The 23,984-nt window shown below is 44.5% G+C and overlaps 2 protein-coding genes across 6 annotated transcripts in view; both read right to left on the reverse strand.

Moving 5' to 3' along the window:
* Positions 1–1,644, reverse strand: part of LOC110984480 (cell division cycle and apoptosis regulator protein 1-like) — a 28,563-nt gene extending 26,919 nt beyond the window's left edge. The window contains exon 1 of the mRNA XM_022244709.2: positions 1,456–1,644. The gene's annotated coding sequence lies outside the window, so the exon portion shown is untranslated. The remainder of the gene's footprint in view (positions 1–1,455) is intronic.
* A 2,114-nt stretch (positions 1,645–3,758) lies between these two features.
* LOC110984486 (neuropeptide FF receptor 2-like) overlaps positions 3,759–23,984 on the reverse strand; it is a 59,716-nt gene continuing 39,490 nt past the window's right edge. For 4 of the 5 annotated variants that reach the window (XM_087129919.1, XM_087129918.1, XM_087129921.1 and 1 more), the window contains 7 exons: positions 18,759–19,854; positions 15,241–15,357; positions 13,393–13,706; positions 10,639–10,734; positions 10,189–10,350; positions 9,314–9,340; positions 3,759–7,597 (listed from right to left, as the gene is read on the reverse strand). In XM_087129919.1, coding sequence (XP_086986045.1) covers positions 7,523–7,597; positions 9,314–9,340; positions 10,189–10,350; positions 10,639–10,734; positions 13,393–13,706; positions 15,241–15,357; positions 18,759–19,146 — 1,179 coding nt within the window. In that variant the 5' untranslated portion in view covers positions 19,147–19,854 and the 3' untranslated portion in view covers positions 3,759–7,522. The remainder of the gene's footprint in view (positions 7,598–9,313; positions 9,341–10,188; positions 10,351–10,638; positions 10,735–13,392; positions 13,707–15,240; positions 15,358–18,758; positions 19,855–23,984) is intronic. The other variant, XM_087129922.1, reaches the window with a different exon arrangement.

A 23,984-nucleotide genomic window follows, 5' to 3' on the forward strand; every position in this document is an offset into this window, starting at 1 on the left:
CCATCTGCCTAAATTTTGCCAGTATTCGGGGGAGGGAATGGGACAAGGTGGAGGTGTAAGACTTGCCAGGCCAAAAAAATTTGAAAAGTGAGGTGGGGGATAACACCATGAGACACTATGAAAGGTCAATGTTCTTGATATTGATGTATATCTGCAGAAATGTGTTGTACACATGCAGCATCTCTTATGTACATCAAAAGGCCTATCTGTGGCTTTTTATTGCAACAAAGACTTTAGGGGCTGTTTGGTGAAAGTTCATTCGATTTCTGCTGGTGATCTGGAGTGCCAAAAAAACTTCGGAGAAAGGGCGTCAATGATTTGGTACTGTCAATCACTCTCCAAAAGCTGCTCCCTTTTTTTGTCCCAAGCTCCCACTACCCGATCATAGGGTTTCAAGAATGGAAGGTGACAAAATCAGTCTTTGTGGTCAATCACGGCGGTACCTCGGAAACTAACAGCTGATTAAGATTCCAGATTACACGCGGAAAATAAGACATCCATAAAAATACGACGCTTGTCGGTTACTTTTTCACTTGTTTCAAGACATCACTGATATCAAATCTAGTCCTGTACGTTTTTTCAACCACCATGCTTGTTCAAACTCAAAAACTGAGAAATTCTGGGAAGCCTGTGCCAGTTTCCCTGCATTACGTTTATTCAAGAAGATGTTACATCTCGGCAGCATGCAGTGAAAAATGTCATTTACCAAATGCTAAAATGTAAAAGTAGACAAAATCAATTTTCAACAAGTATCACGCTCCTGGGGTTGGGTCCGAGTTGACTCGGGGTGGGTCAGAGCAGAGTTGATCATAGGTCCGAGTTAGTTTTGGGTCCGAGTTGGTTGTGGGTCCGGGTTAGTATTGGGTCCGAGTTGGCATGGGTCCGAGTTGGTCGCGGGTCCAAGTTGGCATGGGTCCGAGTTGGTTTGGGTCCGAGTTGACTCAAACCAAGGCCTACCATCATGCCTGTCGGGACAGATAGGGTGGTCATCATGGTGGTCATGTCTATCTAAGCCTGAAGCCCTTGGCCTGTTAATGATTATGTATAGTCACAACACTTGACAGCCGAACAATCAAAGTTTAAACAATGATACAGTGTAGCAGCAGTGTAACGTTATGTGATCAGGTGGTGGTGCAAATTGAAACACGGAGGAAGAAATTGAAATCAACATTTTTAAAACTCATCGTCCAAGTAAGTAGTCCAACTATAACCAGCATACATACATGACATGTCCAATGTAACCAAATGAATAACCACTGGGCGCTGGGCCTAATCTACTTCTCCAAGGTCGGCTCGATCTCTGGGCCCTAAAAAAGCACGAAGGCCTACATGTACTTTCCTTTTTTATTCATCACGTTGAGCCCCGGGCCTGTTCATGTGACAATCACGACTTCACAACATTTGTCCGGAATTTGGGCAACACTCTTACGAAGCAAACAATTTGCACAAGCTTACCCATTACTGTCCGAAGTTTTCCCTGCTGCAGTAAAAGCACTCGCTCGTGATAGAGTCTACCGCTTGGAATGGTGATTTGTCGTCGAGAAAGCGAAAATATTGTTTGGAATTAGACACATCGTGCCTCTGCCACTCGCGGAAAAGCCATTGTCACGAATGTCGGCGGTCTGTACAAACGAAACATGTACTGATCATGCGCAATACGCGATATGCAGATTGCGCACATTGCATGATGGGTAAAAGCATTTTGTACATCTTTGGTGTAGTGACGTACTTATTTAATATTCAAATTAATTTTAGGCCAAAACGTGGAAGAAGCCCACTAGCACTATTCCGAATGAGTTGGCAATTCGCAAACAGACTAGGGTCGCCATGAAAAATTATATATTTTCTTTTTAAAACGCCAACATTATAGAAACAGTGTACTACCACTTATCTTAATTCTGTTTTGGGAAGTAATGAGGATTCTTTTACTGATGAAAAGTGTGGAGAGTCATTTTGGGAAAAACATTCCATTTGGCACCACAACAAAAAATGATTCATTTCAGCTGGGAGAGTGACCTAGTATGACGCCAGTATGACTTTCCTCTTTTTTCTTCTATTATATTTGACAGCTTTAAGGTCAAGAAGGCGATGAAGCAAATCGATGTTTACTTGCGCAGGCATCTGAATAAAAGGGGCATATTTTCAGTTACGTTTTCCGTTCTGAGATAGATTCCCTTATTGCTGAAGATGGCCAGCCTGAGGCGGAAACTTCCAGATAGTTTTCCATGATTACTTGACTTCCTGCCCACAGGGCCACAAGAGCCATTTCAGTAGACCAAGAGAGGGTACAATTTTTTAACCAAAAGCGGCTCCTTTGGTCGCGTTGCTTTCAACGACTTAAAAAAGAACACCCCCCGACCCAACATGGCTCTTTTCAACCGATGAGGGGGTGCCTTCCGCCAACAGGCTCGTATCGACACAGGGTTTGGTTGTAGCCCGTTGAAGAAAGAGTTTATCCTGTTTATATTAAGTTACACAAATTCCTGGCCAAGAAAACACTGTCTGGTATTTTCACCATCCTTTGTTCTTTCTTTGTTTTTTTTTTAATTCATGATTCATTTTCACCGTCCCGGGTTTGCGTTTATAATCCATTTGCCGCTCCAATTTTGATTCCACCGGCATCCCAACTTGGCTTTTAATTTTTCACGATTCTGCCATCGCACCGGCGCGTCTCTGCATCCCCCATCCTTGACTACTCTATTCCCGCCCATATCAAAGCCATTGAACTACGTGTATTCACACACTCAAGTAGAAATGCCCAGCACATCTTGGTACCTGACAAATCCCTAACAGCCCTGTACAAACCTCAATAAACCCTGGTGGATGAGACTTACGAGCTTCAACTTTCTTGGATTACCCCCCCCCAGGCAAAACCTTTAACCAAGTTTAATCTGTAAGCCTACGTTTGGAGGGAGTCAGAGTTTGACATGAAACTCCTTGGGCCTAATGCTCAATGGTTGTTTATGGAGTGTTTTGTTTCTTGAGGAATGAGAAGACACCGGCTTCTCTCATCATCATCACCCGCAAAACTTATCGTTCATTGCACTGAGACTTGAGGCTATGCATGGTGGAAGTACTAACTATGGACAAGTTTGCGGTGACACCATGAGGACATATTTGTCTTTTGTGAGTGTGTGTGGTTCTGAGAACTAGAGTTCACTCGACGTTTCGGACAGTGTGCTCTGTTTGCCTGTCAGTCTGTGTCGTTCAGTGGCGAAAGCCACCTCTAATGGAGTGAATACATCTGGGGGCGGGGGTCAGTTGCCCCCCCGGACATATTGTCATTTTTATTTCGATATTTTGTCTGTTTGGTTTAGGGACTGAAAAGTTTTTGAAACGACACTACCACTTTTTGTTAGGGTCAGACGGAAAGGTTGGACAGCTAATTGTAGATAAAAATCCATTTTCCCCACTTGGAGTGAGAGAATGCTCAAAGATTAGTACAGCGCCCACAGTGGTCAAGCTATTTCAAGTCTTCTAATCCCAATGTCCCACCCCCAACGTTTTGGGCACATCATTCCACAGGAGGATTGTTAGGGGCGGTTACAAACAAAAACTGATCCAAGTCCTCCCCCATAGAGTGGGATGGCATGTCTCTGTACGGATATACACTCTTCCTAGTGAAGGAGTCAAATTCAATACGCCATGTTTGTTTTTCTCTACCTTTGACCCGCCCCGTAGAGACACTTCAAAATAGTTTTACAATTTGTTCACATATTCCACACTGACAAACGCGACAGAAAGAGAATAAGAGGGACTTTTGCTTCCTTTAGATATATCTCTTTAATATTTACACTTCTGGTTCAAGCGAGCAATCTCATCGTGAACTGAATGTATAAGAACGAAGCGCCATCATAAACATGGCAAATCCACAAACACGTCAATATACATTGTGTAGAAACGTGTGATGATGTGATTGCATTACATGTGGTACAACTGAAAGCAATTCGAGCGATTCACTACGTACAGTGCGCCTCCAAGAGTTTGCAACGCAGAAGTCGACCAATCGCAGTGCGCAAACTTTGTCGACCCTTTCCAAACGCGCATTGCGTCGACAGATGACGCTCACTGTGATTGGGCAACGCGTTGCAAACTCGTCTGTAAAGAGCTGATTCTTTAGTTTATAATCGTATAGGAATACTGTTATTAATTTGATCTTTCTTGTTGCACTATTTACCAACAATACGGGGGCAATTATGAAAAAAAATCCTGCACATCTAAATAGCGGTTCATACTATCGGCGCGAAAACAACACGAAGTTGAATTTGTGTCGTCATATTTGCGCTACGAATTCGCAATGGTTGAAAACACTACGATTCCAGCGACATATCGGCGCAAATTTTCCTGACGTCAAATTCGCTTCGCTTTTGCATTCTGCGCTGAAATATGAACAGAACTTTACATTCAGAATTTTAACACAAAGCTGATGATCCTTCTATTCTGCTCTCTGCAAGATTTATGGTAAATAAAACTACGAACGCGGAATACGGCAGTTATTTCGGTTGGGCTATACGTTCGGCGGAAATAATTTCGTGCCGAAGGCGGTTCAGACGAGCCGCACGAAAGAAACGTCAACGCGATTTTATGTCACACCAGATTTTGCGGCAGACGTTTGGTGTTGTCGAATTCTCTTCTTTGCTTTCACCTGTGGCACGTGCCGGCCTTTACTATGCATAATGAAATTAAAAAACAGCAGGTGAAAAGACGTACCGATAAACAAAAACAGAATTGTTCAACGTCGACATCAAAAAGTGAAGCATGATAAATCCATTATGTCTAAGAACAAAATGTACTATTTATTTACGTAGAATTGATTTACTGAAAGGCAAAATAAATACTGAGGACAATTCAGCTAGGACAGAATTTGTTACAATCTCAACTTTTTGGTTCGGAAATTTTCTGTTGGTGTTTCATGTCTCAAAACGAATTTTGTCTGTCAATTGTTAGATAGGAACCACTGTATACGTGGGTCTAAATATTTACAGGAAAATTAAAAGCGAACAGTGATGTGAGAGCATCTGATGTCGACACAATTTACCTCAAAAATCGAAGTATTTGCACTTGGGAAGTAGCAATATTTTCGACGGAGAATCAGCCTCGTTTATGAATCACATCGCTATACAATATGCCCTTTGAGCCCTGCGAACTTTCAAAACCGATACAATACACGATATACATACATGTACTTTTGAAACTGAACTCATCTTTAGCAAGAAGAGTTTTATGACATTTCTTTTCACGCAGTCAACCTGTTTCAGCCACTCTCATCTAGTTTAAGAGGCCTATAACGTCAAAATCAAGTGCTTCAGATACTCCCATGAAATTTACTGACCGCAAAATCGATATAAAGCAATGCACTGTGAGGCTGTGTTTGACGGCACCATTTCTGTTAGAAGACTTACTTTTAGCACCCGGACCTGTCCTCGCCGTCAACAGTGCGCCCTCCAAGAGTTTGCATAGCACTGGCCAGTCACAATGCCCGAAATCTGTAGACCCAATGCACGTCTTGAGGGAAATGGTGGACAGATTTCGCGCGTTGTGATTGGCCAACACCTCGCAAACTCTTGGAGGCGCACAACTGTGAATCGAACGCCCGTATTAAGCCGAGATACTCTCGACGGTGATCAGTCAGAGATTGAATTAAAATAGCATGTGTCATTCCAAACAGTCATACAAACCTTTAAGCTAACGGCGCGTGCTTAACTTTTGAATGAGAGTGATACATGCGCCAACGCAGCGATACGCCAAAAGGATCTTGCTCAAAAAGAGTGGATCCCTTATAAAACCGCTTAATAGTGAAACCACTCTAAAAAGGGTGAAAACCACTCAAGAAGAGTGGAAATTTCCACTCTACCAAGGAGCCATCCAAAGGACAACTTGAAAAAGAGTTGTCCTTTAAATGACTCCTCTCTTAGAGAGGTTTTAACTCATTTCGAGCGGTTTTCACTCATTTAGAGCGGTTTGCTCTCTTTTAGGCTGGACTCAAGAGGGACTCACTCTTCTTGAGAGTGACTTTTCACTCTTTTGAATTTAGAGAGACTGAATGTGCGCCCAGTCGGTTTGTCTGTTATTGTTTTTGTTGTTTTTTTTTAGCCGACAGCCTTGCGATTCTTATTAACTGCACCTGTTTGTGTTGTTCGCCTACTTTTTTTTACTTTAAACGCTTGTTTGTCTAGGAAGAAGCGACATATAGTGCATAATGGGAGATACAGGCTCCCCTACCTTACTTCAGTAAGACTGCTGTATAATTTATTATCCAATATGGGCGTTTCACAAAAGTGCGCCTCCAAGAGTTTGCAACACACCTGCCAATCATTATATGCAGAAAGGGAAGGAAAGGGTTGACAGATTGTGATTGGCCAACGCGTTGCACACTCTTGGAGGCGCACTTTTGTGAATTGTCCGTATTTAGAGTTATCTTGTATGGACTAGGTACGCCTCAAGCATTGCACTGTGCAACGCACAACAGTATATAATACAATAATTCTGCTTTAAACAAAAAGAATGTCTACACTATAATGCAGGATAATAGTATACTAATAGATTAACGATTAAACGACAATCACAAATATTCTTGCTAGGGACATTCGATTTCTAATTAATGTCAGCCCAGACAATAAATTTAAAACGAAGAGTAACAAGAACAATTTTACTGCCGGGCCTGAAATTGTTCTGCATTCGTCAATAAAAGGGACGAGGAAGTGGTTTCTAGTGATAAAAGAAGACAATTTCATCGTAAAATTATGAAAAAGCAGAATTACAGTTTTAGTACAGGAACGAATTATTGTATTCTCGAGCCTAGTGAAGCCTTCTGCCGTCATATTCGCAAGTATGGAATCATTTTGAATGAGGTATGTTTGGCATCTTGGATCGGTGGTCAAGATTCTGTTTATTGCGTCCAATTGATACATTGGGCAAACGTGAGGTGAACGACCTGTTCTTATCCGCCCCGAGCAGAAGCACTGAAACGACCCACATAGGTTGGGAGCGTTCATTTTGTGGGAAGCGATGCGACTGCAACGCTTGCGTTTCATAGTTGTTTGTGAACCAGCGATGCGCAGTTACTACCAAAGGAGCCTCCGTTGCAAGGAAAATTGAACCCTCTCTTGGTCCAGCTCGGAGCCCATAGCCTCGTGACAGACGGTAATGTGTTTCGAAGGACATTAGAATTCGTCTAAGTAGGAGCAATGCCAGGCACACATCACTAAAAACCAAATACAGTGTACGCACGTGCACAGGCGTGCCGTGGCTCACACAATCCGACAAAAGGCGGCATACACTTGCTAATTAAAATGTAACTCATCATAACATTTTGACCGCCCTTCAGGTATGGGACGCAATACAGCCTGACTGGCCGGGCCAAACTACCTCAAATGTCCAAGGTAGGCATAGGTTGTCAGCGAACATCCTCCAATAGCTCCAGCGAACAAAGGAAAGAAGCCCATCCAGTCTAAAACTCAAGTCCGACTGACGAACAGTCTTGCGCAGTTCGAACGATCGGTTTGGTTTGGTGCGTGTTTCATCAAAGCATGCTCGTGCTCTCGACAACAGTGCCCTCTGTCACCTGTGACGAACAGACGGACTTGTTCGGCTTGACCTGCAAGATCAAAGATGTATGATAACCGTGACAGCCATTGAGGAAACATTGGTCAGAAACGGCTTCGACTGTTAACGTCAGTAATTAGTAAGAAATTCTCCCCCATAACAACAGTGTCAAGAAAAAGTACACACCATTTAAAACCGGTTAAACCATTTCACAGCTATTTGTAAAGCTTACCACCGTGAACCAGGAAAACCAATTAATGAACTTTTTCTTGCAAAAAAAATCGGTCAAAACCAAAACAATGTGTAAATCAATTGAGTTTCAAAAAAGCAGAATATCGAACGCAACATGAGGTTTTCTCGTTGGACGTATGGCGCCTTGAAAGCTTCAGTTTAAAGAGTTCTTTGTAATGTTCCGAGCAATTTGAGAACATTGTTCAAATACGTTAATGTTAAATCTAGAGGACACCGTGGTGGGAGTTGAAGGCTTCTGTAATGTTTCCAAAGTGGATAACATGAATAAAAGGCTACCTGTGGGGAAAATGTGGCGTGGTGAATGTATCTATGTATAGATAGTTGGAATTACTATTTACAAAGATGTTGGTGAGCTTTTGGAACCTGAAACCTCCGTACCGAGTTCCGCTTTACCGATTTGCTTTTGTGGGGCTTGAACCCATTGCGTTTTCTTTATGTTAATGATGGTGGCAGTTTTACCGGGGAATAGGAGACTTTTGAGACGCCGGTGGCAGCAGACACGATCTGCTCCTTTGCCACATCTGCGCATGCGCGAGTAATTCTGAGCAAAGCGAGCCTGCGCACAACTGGTGAGAGTGTCTCATAAATCTCCTATTAGGTGCACTACTGAAGTTTTGAAAGGGGCAAATTCAAAACGACAAGGAATTTTAAGTACAAAGACAGCCAACAGACGATTAGTTGGTTTTGGAGGTGCAAAACTTTCAGTACATAAAGAAGAAACATACTGCATGCGGCATTAGTATAAGTCAAATCACTACAAGACTGGTCGAATAAGCCGTCAGAAATTTGCGAATCGAGTTCCCGTCTGACATACGAAGACGCCATTTTGTTTTGGTGAGTACTGGGGTTACATCAATAATTGATCCCAAAGTGCCCGTAAATCAAAGTGGACGTGATGGGTTGTTCCATGTAGAAAAACCCTCGTGGGCTTTGGAACTAAAATGGCTTCTAATCCAGAGCTGTCACAATTCTCTCGCCATGCGGCTCTGTATGCAAATAGATTGTGAAGTGTCCTTGTGAGACGAGACCGGGAGGACCCTGGTCCACTCCACCCACATGACAAGCACTGTGGCTGGTCGTCCATTGACCTGATGTGCTTATTGGCGCAATTCTGTTCGTTTCAGCACCATTGTTAGTGCGACTAGGCAGCCTGAAACAATTACCGTGGAGAGACAGGTACATGTGAACAAGGTATATTTAGGTACACTTAGTACCCCATAAAGTCGTACTTATGTAATTGGAACGACATAATCTGAATGGAAAGGGAGTGAACAGCAAGAGAAAAGAGCGGAAAAAGCAATGAAAAGCAACACCATGCCGTAATCATTTGAATGAAAGGAAAGAGTCTGTCACAAACTTTAGGCGAGCGATTAAGGGAAGACCCCAAGCATCATAACGAGAACCCGGGGTCAGTACGAAAAGGCAAACACGGCAGTTGAAAAACACGGAAAACAAAGGTGAATTCACACCAGAACAAACCGGCAAAACAGGGCCAGTATATCTCTCCCTGACTCACCGTAGCCATTTTTCCGCACTTCACCATCTACAACACAAGGAGACATTTGAACGAGCATAGCTTAATAACTACAGCCTGTACTAAAGGGGCGATTGGGAGCCTCGTCTTCCTGGACAAAGGCAACAATAACTTCGGTCATAGTTACAAATGGCCCTTTCCCAGCTTCTGAGGGATGCAAGTTCCGGACCAACATTATAATGAGCTCACTGAAATGACGCCCGACTTCGTTTTGATCGTTGTTGAGTTGGTTTGTCGCTTGATAGCTCAGTTGGTCGGTCAACGTCTGTTAATGTGGAACTGTACCAAAGTTTGTCAGTGGTTAAACTTTTTTTTATTTTCCTTGATTTTTGTTTCAGGTTTTGTCGCAGTTTGTCATTACTTTTAGTTGAAGAATACTGGACGTCATTGGATACGTGTAGTTGACAACTTAAATAAATTTGTCTATGGTTAATGAAGTCCAGCTATATATACCAATCTCCACAAGGTTTCCCCCAATTTCACTTTGGTAGGGCTTCCTGACCAAAGTATCAAATTTGCTAATATATCAGGCAAATGGAATAAGTGGTTTTGATGAGAACCGGAGGTGGTGACTCGACGTTTCGAGCAGCCTTGCTCCGGCCGTCGTCGAGGAAGTCTCAAAATCTTCCTCTCCTCGTTCTGGATTTCTGGGAACTTTAACTGTCCTTATCAGACCCACTTTGCCGCTTCCCTGTTCTCCTTCGTCATTAGGGCCTAGTATCGCAATTTTTCAGCAAATCAAACCGTCCTCTGAAAATTTTTGAGAAACATACGCAAACGAGGCAAGCAAAGCCTAACCGCTTATCAACCGAGTGTTTGGTTCCTTGGAGGCGGTTTGAAGGGGGTGCCCGTCTTACCTGCCGCTTCTTGCCGGCACACCACCGCCCCGTGAAGGCGTCCACGAACCCCCGCCGAAAGTTCTCGTTGAAGCCGCAGTAGACGAAGGGGTTCATGGCGCTGTTGGCGTAGCCTAACCAGGTACAGATGAACCACAGGTCCTTGGGGATGTTTTGTGCCTCCTAAAATGATGATATGCATCTGGAGTTAGTTGGTTGTGAAAGGTGTTGTTGTTTATGGTTTTGTTTATGAGTTCTCTTCTTTTTAATAAAATGCAAATATGAAGACGTTGTTTACGTCGCTACTTCTTTATTTTTTTGTTTAATTAAAAAATGTATCTTACGCGCAAACAAATCCGTTTTTCTTTTTTTTTTGTCTGAGACAAAAGCCCTTTATCACGCCTGGTATTAGAGAAAGACAACTCGTGACTCTGATTGGCTTACATTGTGATCACGTAATTTGCAACTTACAACGTTAGCAGACCAATCCTGGACGAGATTAAGGATGTGGTAGGGCAGCCAACACACTGCAAATATGCTCACAACCACCGCCAGCATTTTAATGACCTGCAATTTAAATTATTCACACACAAAAGCCAGTGTTACAGACTCCTCGTTTGATCAATCTTGCACCAAGTCGTCAAACCTACGTATACTTCGTGGTGGCACGACGGATGGAGACATTTTTCAATGGGAGACTTTTAGACGCTGGTGGCAGCAGACATACCGGTCGTGGTCCTTCTTCACCAAAGACAGCTAGCTGCGCGGCGCTATACTATCTTTGCTCTTCACCATACTATCCGCTCCGAGTGGAACGTGTTTTTTGGGGGTACTAACCATACAGACGTGCAATGAGGCGCGCAAGTATATATGCGTGTCTGACGCAAAGCACGCTGGGTATGCGTAAATAATTTATTCCGCAATGTATGATCTTTGCGTACACGCAGAACGCGTGCAAGAACCCGCTTGTAATCGCCTGTCTATCTTTCGCCGTTTGGGGGTGCACTTCAGCTTGGGGCGGATATAAGCTTTTTGTGATCTCTACTATGTCCGCCCAAAGGCGGACGCGCCACGATTTGCAGATTTCCAAGGGACGATCGCTGAAGTTGCGCGTCAACTTCCGGTTCCATGTAAACGGCTATCAATGCATGTAACTCTATGTGCAGTGCATGTGCAGTGGGAGTTTTTTAAACTCAAGTGAGTCACACTTGCGAACCGGACGAGTTGCGTGGGTGTTCCTGCACTAGCCCCTTTGGATCGTGAAAAATACGAAAATGACGCTGGCTATTCAGGATGAATATTAATGTATATAAAAATAAAGTCAAACATGTTATATATAATCAGTGTCCTGAATTACATAATTTAGAGCATTGATTATATATTCTATTTTTTTCTATATTCTGATCACGGTGCTACGTAGGCCTTTGGTATTTCTCTAAGCGTAAAGTCAGTCGCGCGCGTATTTCAAAAGCTGTGCGCTCGCGCCCACGTATTCTCTTGCACATCACGCACGTGTTCATATGCGTCACTCGTAAACACGCTGACTAAAGTCCTAATTTAAATATTCAACATTGGGTGCATTCGAATAGCTTCCCTGAACACACCAGTGTTACACTCAAGGGAAGCCTCAAAATGAGGCTTATCGAACGCTGCAGTGTGTTTTCCAAGGCATTCTGGGAAAAAAGGTCAAGTCCCCGCCTCGTTCCATCATGTACTTCCATGCTCGAACAGTCCATCGGTGACGTCATTACACTCAGGCAGCCTCCAGAGGCCCGCTCGCCAGCTGGGGTAGTGGTGGCTGACACCTGGGCAGGCACGAACATCACGTGATGGCTAAACGAACGCTCTCGTGTAAGATTGACTTACACGTGTAAGCTAATCGAACGCACCCATAGTAGGAGGCAAGATCGTGCCCATGGGAACAAAGTTTATGTCCGCCTGCTCAGAACAACGCGCCCATACTCAGAACAGACTGGTAAAAAGGACTGGCATGTTTGTCGCCACCATGCGTCTCAAAGTCCGACGTCAAAACTTCCAAATCTCTCTGACGAAGCTCTGCTTTTCGAAATGCTTAATCGAATACCTGCATGGGCATCATGTGACTTCTGTTCATCTGATGAGCCTAAACATTCCTCTGATCAGACTAACATTTCATCAAGAACGAGTAGATGGATATAGGGCAGCTCAACTACTGCTGAGCAGGTGTAATAATTGTACAAACAAGGGTGGGAGAATTACAGGATGAACTACGTGTATTTTGAGAAAAGGATCGGCAAAGGATTTCTTTCGTTATGGCATGTGAATGTGTGTCATTGATGATTGTTGTGGCAAACTGACAACATCTGTTCGATACCCGCTCTCACAGATGCAAAATCCGACGACTAGAACTAGAAGTAATTACCTCCACGGTAACACACCACTTAAGCAGTGTCCGAATTACTTTGTAAGCCACAGCCAACGAGGCCTACATGTACTTCGGACGCACGAATAAAAATATGCCTCTTCGTCCCGTTGTTTGGTGCGCCTTACAAACAATGCACATGCGCCTTAAGTTCAAGAACATGTACGTGATGTGCCACGCGCACATTAAGTGTGTGGTGCCACGACGGTATATTATGACCGTCGCCTCTGCGGATGAGTATGTGGATCGCGACCACTGATCCCAGAACTGGCTCGCGCTATCCATTAGAGGGGGTTCTGGTGTCAGTGAACCAACGACAGATCACTGATCGCGATCCGGATCCGCGTGAAACAAACTGGTCCCATAGTTAGGCCTCCTCTTACCTCGTTCCCATGGGTACGATCTTGCCGCTCCACGTTTGGTTCCCACCATGCCTTATGCGAGCTTAACCCCTGCTATTGTTAAATTTAATTTTTTTTAATTAGGACTGTAGTCGATGTGTATATTCACCCTGAGCAGTCAGTCAGTACACCACCATGGACTAGTGAAGGAACGCGCACGCAGCCCATGGGGTCGAGGTTCGACCCCCTCTGATTTAGTGGCTACGGCCTGCAATCACTCGCACGCCCATGGCTAATTGGGGCAAAGGTCTGAGCGCTATTATCTGGCCGTAACATGAGTGTCTTAATTGTTAGAATCAACGTGGTGGATTATAAGTCAGTGCACATGCACAATTAGCACACACAAGCTGTATGCACTCGCTCTCTCGCTCTCTCTCTCTCTCTCGTTACAGCTCTACACATAAAAAGGTCGCGGCCACGCACCTTCCGTTTGGAACGCTCCTGGGTCGACACCGTGGCCTCCACTTTCACGCCGGGCCCGTGCGTGCTGCGCGACTTGAGCGTGCAGCCGATCCGCGTGTAGGTCACCGACATGAGGAAGAGTGGCAGCAGGTAGACGGCCACGAAAAGCAACGTGGTGTAGACGGCCCGCAAGAGCTTCTGGTAGTCCATGTCGTCCCCTTCCCAGTACTCGATGCACCAGGCCATATCCAGGCCGTCGTCCCACGTGTGGGTGGCGTGCTTCACGTTGAGAAGCATGGGGATGTTGATCAGGAAAGCGATCAGCCATACAGCGCCTGGTGGAAAGAAGTCCGTACACTCCAATTAGAGTCAGGTCGGTGGTTCTTTCCTCGCCTTTCACCTCTGCGACCCGGGTTTGAATCCCACCTAGGTCAGCGTGTGGATTAGGTTTTCCAGTCCCTGCCTGGTTCTATGGGTTTTCCCGGAATATTTTTCCAGTTTTTTTCTGGCACCCTTAAAACTGAACATTTTTTCATTGTCTTCTTACCTTGTTCCTTCATCCTGTTATTGGTGCTAAATGCGCTGCTGGATGAACATATATTTACATAAATAAATATTTAAAAATGATTCAGCCTAACCAGATGCATACGGGGACATCTTAATGTCGAAGACATCAACGTTTAACTTCCCAAAAATGAGCCTTCAGAGATTTCCAAATGGAAAGTTTCCAAATGTCTACAGATTTTTACTGATGTACCAAATTAAACGAAATTTCCTTCAAAGTCCGCTATTTCAAGAATAAGTTAACGTTACGCAAGAGTGGTATACACAATTCGACCAGAGCAGAAGCAACCCGTTATTGGTTGAAAAGAGCCATTTTGTTGGTAGCAATGCGACCGCAACGCTTGGTTTTCATAGTCGTTTGTGAACTACCGATGCGCAGTTATTACCAAAGGAGGCTCCGTTGCTAGGAAAACTGCGCCGTCTCTTGGTCCGGCTCGTAGCCCATTACCTGTTTAATACCACAAGCTATACACTAAACTTAATGTCCTACGGCGACTAAAATAAACCTTTGTAGGGAGACGTTCGACAACTAGGGACATTCAAAGGTCTCTCTAACATTTTGGTACTCCATTTGGGACCAAATTGTTTCGTTCTTCTCGGACAAATTGATAATTCAGGGTCACAGGGAGACTTAGTTTCAAAGCTTTTTCGGGGGTGGTAGGTTTGTCTTTTTAGTGCAGTTCAAGGTCTTGGAGTTTGCATTCTCTAAATGCAAAACAGTGAAAAAATAACCCACCAGAAGAGTGAGTCCCTTCTTACCACTTAAAATGAGAGGACTTTATAAGCGCCTTCAAAGAGACATATTAAAGGCAAACTCGAAAAAAGTTGCCCATTATACGGCTCTTTGGAGTAATTTTCACTCTTTCAGAATGTTTTTTCACTCTTATGGTGAGTGAGTTTTTCACCCTTTTGTCAGAGAGTACCATGCAGAAGTCTATGGGAATGTTTTCTCTGAGGTATCAATTGGGGAGTTATTACACACAAAAGTACCTTTATCTGTAAACTAAAGTTATCTTCGCTTACTCATTTCGCTGTCAAAATGCTTTACGGAAATGCACTATGTCTTTTACTCTCTAAATTCCAAAGAGAGAAAATTCACTCTATTCGAGTGAAAATTCAATCCCTCCGATTGATATTAAGGACCAGACAAATTGGAGTGAAATTTCTTCCCTCCAGAAGATTGAAATTTCACTCGAGCTTCCACCGGAAGGGGCTATTTTCAGCCATTTTCAGTCTAAAGCCAGAGTGATTTTTCACTCTAAAGCGTCTTGTCCCTAATTTCAATCTTTCCGATTTAGAGAGTACCGATGATAATTCCAGCGTTTCTCTTGATCACTCGAGACCTCAACGGATGCAAGATGGCGAAGTATCGGTCACCAGCCACGACCGTCAATGTCAGGATACTGACTTGGATCGACACACCTGCACACGAAGTAAATAAAACAGTCAAATGCCAGTCATCGGTAAAGACAAAGGTTGGATCTTCCGATAGGCACAGTAGACATTGCACCAGGGCATATACAGAAAGTTTGAGGGCCTACGTAAACGCGACTGTGTGCCGTAAAATTCTTACACCCACGCCAACAACCAAAGCCTCTCTTTGAACATTCAATTTTGGGACGTTTAAAAATTGTAAGGACCGGTACTTTAATACTGTACGGCTTCACATCAACATGAAAGGCACAGTTCTACCGCTTACCAGTGGTTTGAACATGGTACTTCGGGCGGAGCTCCAAGACCTGTATCGTGATGCTGCTATGTTGGTCTTGTTCCTTGCAGACCCAATGGCAATATTCATACAACTTCACATATTGATAAAAGGGAACAGTCTTTACCTTCCAGCTTCGGTTTGGTTACATTGCTTTGAATGGTAGATCGATCAGCAATCGATCTGCCCAGATCATTGCTTTGCATTTTCCAGAAAACTTGTGAGATTTTTAACTGATTCGAAAAGTTGCGAATTGGCAGCCGACCGTAAGAAAGGTTTCAAGGTCACGAAGTATGATTTCTCGAGTTTCATCAATTGATCGACCCTGATGTCGATTTCGGAGATGCAGGCCCATCAGACGTGACCCGAGGTTTAGTTGAAAACCCATACTGTTTCCATACCTTGGTCTCTTCATTTTGAGGATTTACATTGGCTCTTCGACACCTTATTCGTGCACAATACGGGCGATTCACAATAGTGCCCCCCAAGAGTTTGGAACGCGTTGACCAATCACAGTGCAAAAAATCTGTCGACCCTTCCCAAACGCGCTATTGGGTCGACAGATTTCGCGCTCTTTGATTGGTCAACGCGGACCAAACTCTTGGAAGCGCACTATTGTGAATCGCCCGTATTCAAAATGACGATTGTGTACCTTGAAATCGTTCCAGGGAACTTTGTCAAATGATCCATCTTTCCTGGCTCACCAGCATCAATTTAAGACTGAGCGACCGGAGTTTGTAAAAACTTCGAGGCGTTAGGCCATTCAACCGTGGCCCAGATTTCTCTCTGTTAAGCTTTCAATTAGTTCTTCGCTTACAAGTCCAGACACCCAATATACGTCACTCAGTTCGGGCACTAGTACAACGGCTGCGCACCAGCCGCTTTGGACCCCCCGGGTCGACCATTGCACGCCTGCTGGCCGGGCGGGCTGTATTTTCTCGGATCGCCAGCCGCCCTTCCCCTCACGACAAATATTTACGAGGTTTTAAGCACTGAGGCTATTGATTACGGTGAACGAGGCCGATTCTTATTACGAGCTAATGTTTGATCAACCTGGCAGGGTGATCTCCTGAAGCTTTGGACGAGGATTTCTTATATCCTTCATTCTGCGATTACACGAAGAAACATCGAAGACAAAAGGACATATGTTGTCTCAGGGGGAATCGCTATCGCAACCTGGCTCGGTGTGGCTGAGGTCTTGTCGAGCCCAGAGTCTTGTGGGCGCTTCCATAGGCTGGCGAGATTCCTCAGATGTTTTCAAGGATAATCTTATATCATTGCGAGGAGGCACAGTGCCACGTTTGAAGTAATACTTTTATTCTTTTTAACCTAAAGGGAAGCATCGGCCATGCTCGAGGTTTCCGACCGAGGACACAATAGCATCTTCCAACCTCTTTAAGTAAGTCTCTATATAGCTCAGGCTTGGAATCTACAGCGAAACCTGAGCGTAACTTTGGGTGTTGGCTGTGACATAGGAGTAGAAGAGATAATGTTCGCTGCTCTCCGGCACACGCATAAATTATGCTGACAAGAAAATGTGCGATGGAAGCGCAAGTGTCATCCCGATCGAAAAGTTTGTGCTATAAATTCTGATGAGCTTAAATTCTCTTTTAATTTTAAATTTTCTTTTATGAACCCCTCCCCCTTCTCTTCAATATGACAATTTCATCTCAAAGAGTGATTGCTGAGAAGGATTTAAGTCTACCTCGCTTCCACTTTCTTGAACTCTATCCGCTACGTAAGTGACTTCGTTATAAACGGCACGCAAGCTCCCATTGGATGAGCACTCAAGTTGCGCGTTACCTCCTGGTTCAATGGTTCCATGTGGCGCTATGTACAGTGGGCGTGGTTTGAACTGAAGTGACGTCACACTTATAAATCACATATGTTTCCCTGATGACAACAGAGTATATGTGATATGAATCCAACTTTCCCAAGCAGCCAAATACTAGGAAAAAATGAATTCCAAGTGAGTGGCGTTCACCCTTAAACTGAGAGGATACACTCTAAAAACACGTGGGTCAGACTGATATGACCCAAAACAGATCATAATTTGACCCGGAAAGGGGTCAGGCCGCATGGGACCAAGATTCCGGGTCAGTCTGACCCAGGTGTTTTTAGAGTGTGGAACTTCACCCTGCAAGAGCCAAGGCGGAGTCCGCCTGCTTCCCTCAACATTTTCTCCATTATCGTTGCAGTGGATTCTTTTTTAACGTGCAGAGCCTTTAGAGTTCTCTCAATAACATTTTGCTGTCATTTTGACACCAATTTTGTTCTTTCGCATCGGGCAATTTTCCGGTATTTGACCCGTCTGCCAAAAATCTACACTTTTTATCACTGCGTGCTTAGTGCACGCGGGCCGACACGTTTGATCGCATGACCCTGACCCTGACATGAAATCCGTGCGTCATATTGAATTAAAATCTGAGTTAAAATTGAGTTAAAGTCGTATTGATGATGAGCGTCTCTTTACACTCAAGTCAAGTTTCTAGGCGATAAGACACCTGAAAGCCGAGTTCCTGAAGTTATCTGCCATCCCACCACCCCCTCCCGGCCGGCTGCGAGATGGTCCAACCCAGCCCGGCTTTTTGAGAAGTAAGGGGCTACTGGGCTATTCAGTGGCCGGAAAATCCCACATTTCGCAGTGACATTCAGTGTCGATGTCAACCAAGCAAAGTAATGTTTCCCACACTGCAAGTCACCCTAAAAGAACCAGGATTAGAATCCACCCCTGGCCCTCGACATTTTCCGGTATCACCACAGTGCGCAGTTTGGAGTAACTCTTAGCCGTCATTTTGATTGTGTGAAAATCGGACGTACCATTCTCGCCCAGCACCCTTATTTCCGAGACACTTCAGCCGAAAATATATAATTTTTTTACTGCCGTGTTCAATGCCCGTGGGCTGGCACGCGTCTGGCCTTCAACTTCGAATGACCGCAGCAACAAAACCATACGTCAGATTGAGTCAAAACTCCCCACTGGTACTGATAAAGAATGTCTCCACATGCACCTTAAGTTTTAAGAAATCAAACATCGACTTAATTAGCTTAGTTCTAGGGGGTGGAATCCGCCCTAGGCTGTGAGCAAAAGGGCACGAAACCTCCTCGCACTCACCTTGCAGGAGAAAAGAGGCCTTGCACATGACATCCCCGAAGACCCACCGATCCATCAGGTGGTTGGCCAGCCACGTCCACTCCGAGATCATCGCGATGGTGATATCGGCCACCGCCAGGTTCATCAGGTAGAAGTAGGTGGTGGTCCGCATGTGCTTGTTGGACAGGATGATGGCGATCACGATGCTGTTGCCCACCACGGTGATAAAGACGATCAAGGCGATGGACACCACCTTGGCCGCCAGGACAGCGGGAGGGATGTAGGGGTAGTTGAAGGTGCGGTATGGGGCGGCCGTTGCCGTGTAGTTATTGGACTCGTAGTCCGTCGAGTTGGGATAACCGCCATCGCGAAGAATGGCGTACTCCGGACGACTTGAATTCACCTCCATTATATATTGATCAAAATGTCCACAGCTCGCTTTTAAACCTGCAGATTAGTTCTACACTGGACTGTTTTTTTTTTTATCGACGATTGACCCGAGTTCGGTCTTGCAAAAGCCTGTTCCGAATGGCTCACCTTGTCATAATGCTTCAAGTGCCGAGTAGTTTGCTGTTAAGTGACCTGGACACCTTTCCTCAGCATCGATGCGAAGGACATTTTTTAATCCATACACAATTTTTGGAGCATGGTGGTACTTTTAGTTCGCCGCAGCGTCCTTAATCAACAGCAGGAGCGACCATTCGTCGGACTTGAAATCAGCCACAGAATTCATGCTCCTCGGGACAAACTCTCGTCTGTGGGCCACACGGCAAACTTCAGCCGGGTAGTTCAGACTTAAGGAAATGCAGGACTTGGTCCAGAGGTTATCAGGCGGGCCCTTTACGGAGGCAGAGGGGCATTGGCTACGTGCTGTCGTCGATACCGATTGGCTCTCTGGGCGTCCCAATCCGCTACAATGCAAAACTTCAGTTTCCCGCCGTGTTGTCTTGGTCAAGGCAAGCCGCGTTTGAAAGCGATTCTACTGAGGCGCCGTGTCAGCGGCCTCCGTCAGCCTGTGTTGAGGGTGATTGGGCACGCGACGGTGACGTCAGCGTCGCAGATCAAGTGCACCGCTGCGTACTGCGATGAATTCTTCTCTCTGGTTGACTCGCAACGTCTGCAAAACAGGGAAAGAAACGAAAGAAGAAGGTGAGAGATTTTAGGCTTGGACACAGTGAAGCAATAATGAATACGGCAGGCGGTAGGGTACAGTCCACGGTGAAGTGTGCCTGATCTGGGAATGCGTGCAATGTTCAGGTTTGACGAATCAGGTTCGGGGGGGGGACATTTAGCGCTGTAAATTGAATAATTTTCAACGTGAAATGATGCTGAACATTTTGCAATTAGAAATTAATACCAAACAAATCATACTGATGATGATAGTGCGTAAGTAAATGAAGAGAAAAACTGGAACAGTAAATGTCAAGTGTCAAAAATAGCACACAATATTGTTGGGCGAGTGAAACTTCATACGTGTCTTGTTGATTCCCGAACCAAACTGCTCTCGGTTCGTATTATGGCTTTGCACCGTCAGTTGGATTGCACGATGTTCCACCACAACTTGCCTCGCGTGTCTTCTGCCGAGATCAAATTGACATTATTCAATTCCAGACTCTTGTCTGTGCGCCCATCAGCCTTGAAAGCCCCAAACCAGCATTGCTCAACGGACAATTGGTGGCGCAATTTGATAGGCCAAAGGACTCCAATTAATTAAAGTACACGTCAGGGAACCATCAAACAAAGTTCCAGTGATCTCGGGCGCTGTCAGGGTGCGATAACATGCGAACGTGCATACTATGGAGTCCAATCAAATTGTCTGGACAAGACTCTTGTTTCTAGGGAATAGTGGATATCTGTTTACCTGATCTAGACCGAGACCAGACAGCCACTGTCCCCAGCGCGTTACTGGTCAGCATCAAGGGCATTCCTGAGCAAAAGACAGCGATGTGTTCGTTCATTTGGCAGTTAAGATGTTCCTCGGATAATCTAGTTTTGATAAAAGCCCCAATTTTGAGGCCAGGAGCGAAGCACACGGAGTGGTAAGCGCCACGGGGCCACTCGGCGCGCATTCAGGCGCGAAGCTCTAGGACCTCCCTGGCACATTTATTGATCATTATAACAAAATAAACGCCAGACTGGCCGAGACGACAGCAGACAAGAGGTAATTCGAAGAGAACCGGCAAATTAACATCCTGCTGGAAAGCAGGAGATGACCGTCGCTTTCCTGCGCTAGATTTTATCGAGCCGTGGTAGGCTTCTCGGTCGGATGGACCGATGGCCACGGTGCGTACTCCGGCATCCGCCAACTCGTCCAAGCAAGTCACGTTGTGGGGAACAACTGCAGTCAACCTTCGGCAGTCAAAGTGTGTGGAAAATGGGTCACAGAAGTGGAAAAAATTAGTGAATAACCATGCGTGTTATATTTCTATTTGCCATCTCTTTTTTAAAGGAATGGCGTAAAAACGGGTCCGTGCGAAAAATTTCTCTCAGACGCCATTTTTGTGCATCAATTTGTGTCAACGTATGAAAAGTACGTTTGAAATCCTTTGGGTGTCAAGTGTATTGAAAGTTCGCTATTTTCAAACATTTACGACCAAGCTTTTCTGAACAAGTGAGGACACTGTCACTGTAATACCAATCAGGGAAGACACTGCTCAGTTGACATGTACTTCTCATCAAATTCTGATTCCAAATGCTGTCCTTTAAAATCTTTCCTTAGAAAACCATGCTCTTTTGCGTTAATTTACATGACAATGGATCACCAAGAAAAAGGAAATTTATTACAACACAAATGTGAACAATTCCAGCAGTTTTTTGTCCACAAATCAATGCAACCGTCCCTGGGATGACATCACAGTTTTGCTCATGAATATGGAAATTCGCATCAGCTTTAAAACCGAAAAGGCTCCAAAATACCTGTGGAATAGCAGAGCAAAGATTGAAAATAACGTCAATTGGGACATTAAGAATAATTTCAAGGGCTGTAAATTAATTGCATACATGAACGCTTTACAGGATGAGTTGTTCCAACAGTAACTACATCAAAAGGTTGAGAATTAAGTTTTTCATACTTTAGTTGTACGAAATCCCTTGCCGAAGAAATAGAAGTATATAAGGAACTATTTCCACTGCCCTAAAAACCATTAAAGTCTTCAAATTTCACTGAGATTAAACTCTGTAGAGCAGTCAAAATATTTTTAGCGTCAGTCAACGTAACAAAATAACAAACTTACAAGGCCGTCTAAAGCCAAGAAAATTACCGTCTTCTGTTGTATATTAATGTGTATTCCGGCACGCTTTCAAAACTACGTTTCTTTTTGCAATGCTGTTGACACGAGTATAGTGTAGGCATTAAAACTCAAACTTCCGAAGTCGAAATATAACCTAGAAAACCTGCCACTAAACTCCAGTATCACTGATATCTATAGGAATATTTTCTGGTTAATATGTGACCCTTTTACCACAAATTTTCAGTTCCGTTCTTCTTACTATAGAAAGATGTACCACGTCAAATTAACAAACCTCGAAATTTTACACTTTAATGCCAACCTAATAACCTATCTTGGAAATTTTCCCGGAGCATTTATACCAAACAGTGAAACAAATATATAATCCACAGGCCGATGGCTCGTTTGGAAATCTATACCATCTGAACCGATAAGGCCGCCCAGTGGTATACTGCTGGGCGTTCTCATGAATCACGGTTATAACATATCTCTCTGAGTGATGTTTAAAAAAAATTAAAAAGAAAGAAATTGACTGGATTAATTGCAGAACCCTACACCCTAGATGGCCATTAAAATGTTCTATCCATCTGGAGCAGTTCGGTTTAATGCGAAATGCGAAATCCAAAACGACGGCGTATAACCGCTGATGGGGATGGTCTTGAATGATGTGCGGGGACGACGCACCGTCCCATTTCACGCACAGCCGCCTCATATGATGATACATTACTGTCACCGACTGAGCTTATCACGAGGGACCGAGATTGCCCGCATCTCTTTTCCTGCGACAGCCTCGTGAGTGCTTTGAAGTGGAAGCATTTCTGGTTTGTGAGAAGCGAAGAAAAGATTGTCTTAACAGCAGGAGGCTGGGCGTTGGATTTCTTTCACTGCAGTCCCTGCTTAAGTTCTTTTCTTTGCCTATCATTTTGTACACCAATGTGTTGTTTGTGTTGGTATAGGTGGTGCTGTTGGTGGTAGTCAGTGGTGTTGGTTTTTCTGTCAACAGTAAGACTGTACAGATGCGCTCGGCTGAAATTTTTGTGTAGTGAGTGGAAAAGGGCTTTCCGGGGTGGGATGAAATATGTACTGCTGTAAATAAAAAGAGGTAAAAAGGGGTTAGCTAAATACCCCCGAGCGAACCACGCGGAATTCGATGGAGGATGAAAAAAATCAACCATTCTTTCCACTTGCGCGCGTTCGAGATTCGAACCAGGACACCAGCAGGCAGGGGAACGTACAAAACTAAAGCTATGCAGACTAGTCTGGCGGCACGGTTCGACGCTTGTTACCCAGGGAGCGACACCAAATTGGACCCATTTGTTTCACAAGGAGTTGGATCGTGCTCTGTGATCCCAAAGCTGGTTCACACTATCCACTTGGCGGATTTCGATGTCAGTGAACCAACGTCAAAACACTGATGGCGATCCTGATCTGCATTAAACAAACCGGGCCTGATGCAGCCTCGCGGGCGTGCACACACCCAAATGTTCCAACCAATAGGGGCCCGTCTTTTTTACGTCACAGACACAACTTTTGCAAATGATGGCGGGTCTTGAGTACAAAACAAACGAATAATTCACAAAGTGTCAAAAAAACGTTCTCAACTATCAAATACTAAACAATAAATACATGTACCTCTGCCAAGTTTAAAAATGAACATGCCTCACAAGTTTTAAAACCGATGAGGTAAATGTGGTCTTTGTGGCAAACTAAATCTGTAATACCAAACTAGGGTGAATTTTCTGCAACCTTTAGCTGCCCACACAACAATGGCAGTCAACGTTTTTATCCAAAGGCCTATTGTATGCTTCAACACTACGTTTACGGCTACATGAACGCTGTGGCATCACCGAAGTTTAACCTGGTCCCCGTGGCGTCTAGCAGGACCCTTCCAGTGGCTGCTCTCTCATCCCGGCACTCGACACCGCAGTGCAATGTTCAAGCTAACTGGGGTGTCCAGGGTATTAAACAGTGACGCCAATCCTCGTGACGCCGAAAGAAAATGCTCTTCTGAGGTTAAATT

This window comes from Acanthaster planci, linkage group LG19, assembly GCF_054643075.1.
Source record: "Acanthaster planci isolate LZ-2023a linkage group LG19, COTS_SCS, whole genome shotgun sequence".
Classification (NCBI taxonomy): domain Eukaryota; kingdom Metazoa; phylum Echinodermata; class Asteroidea; order Valvatida; family Acanthasteridae; genus Acanthaster; species Acanthaster planci.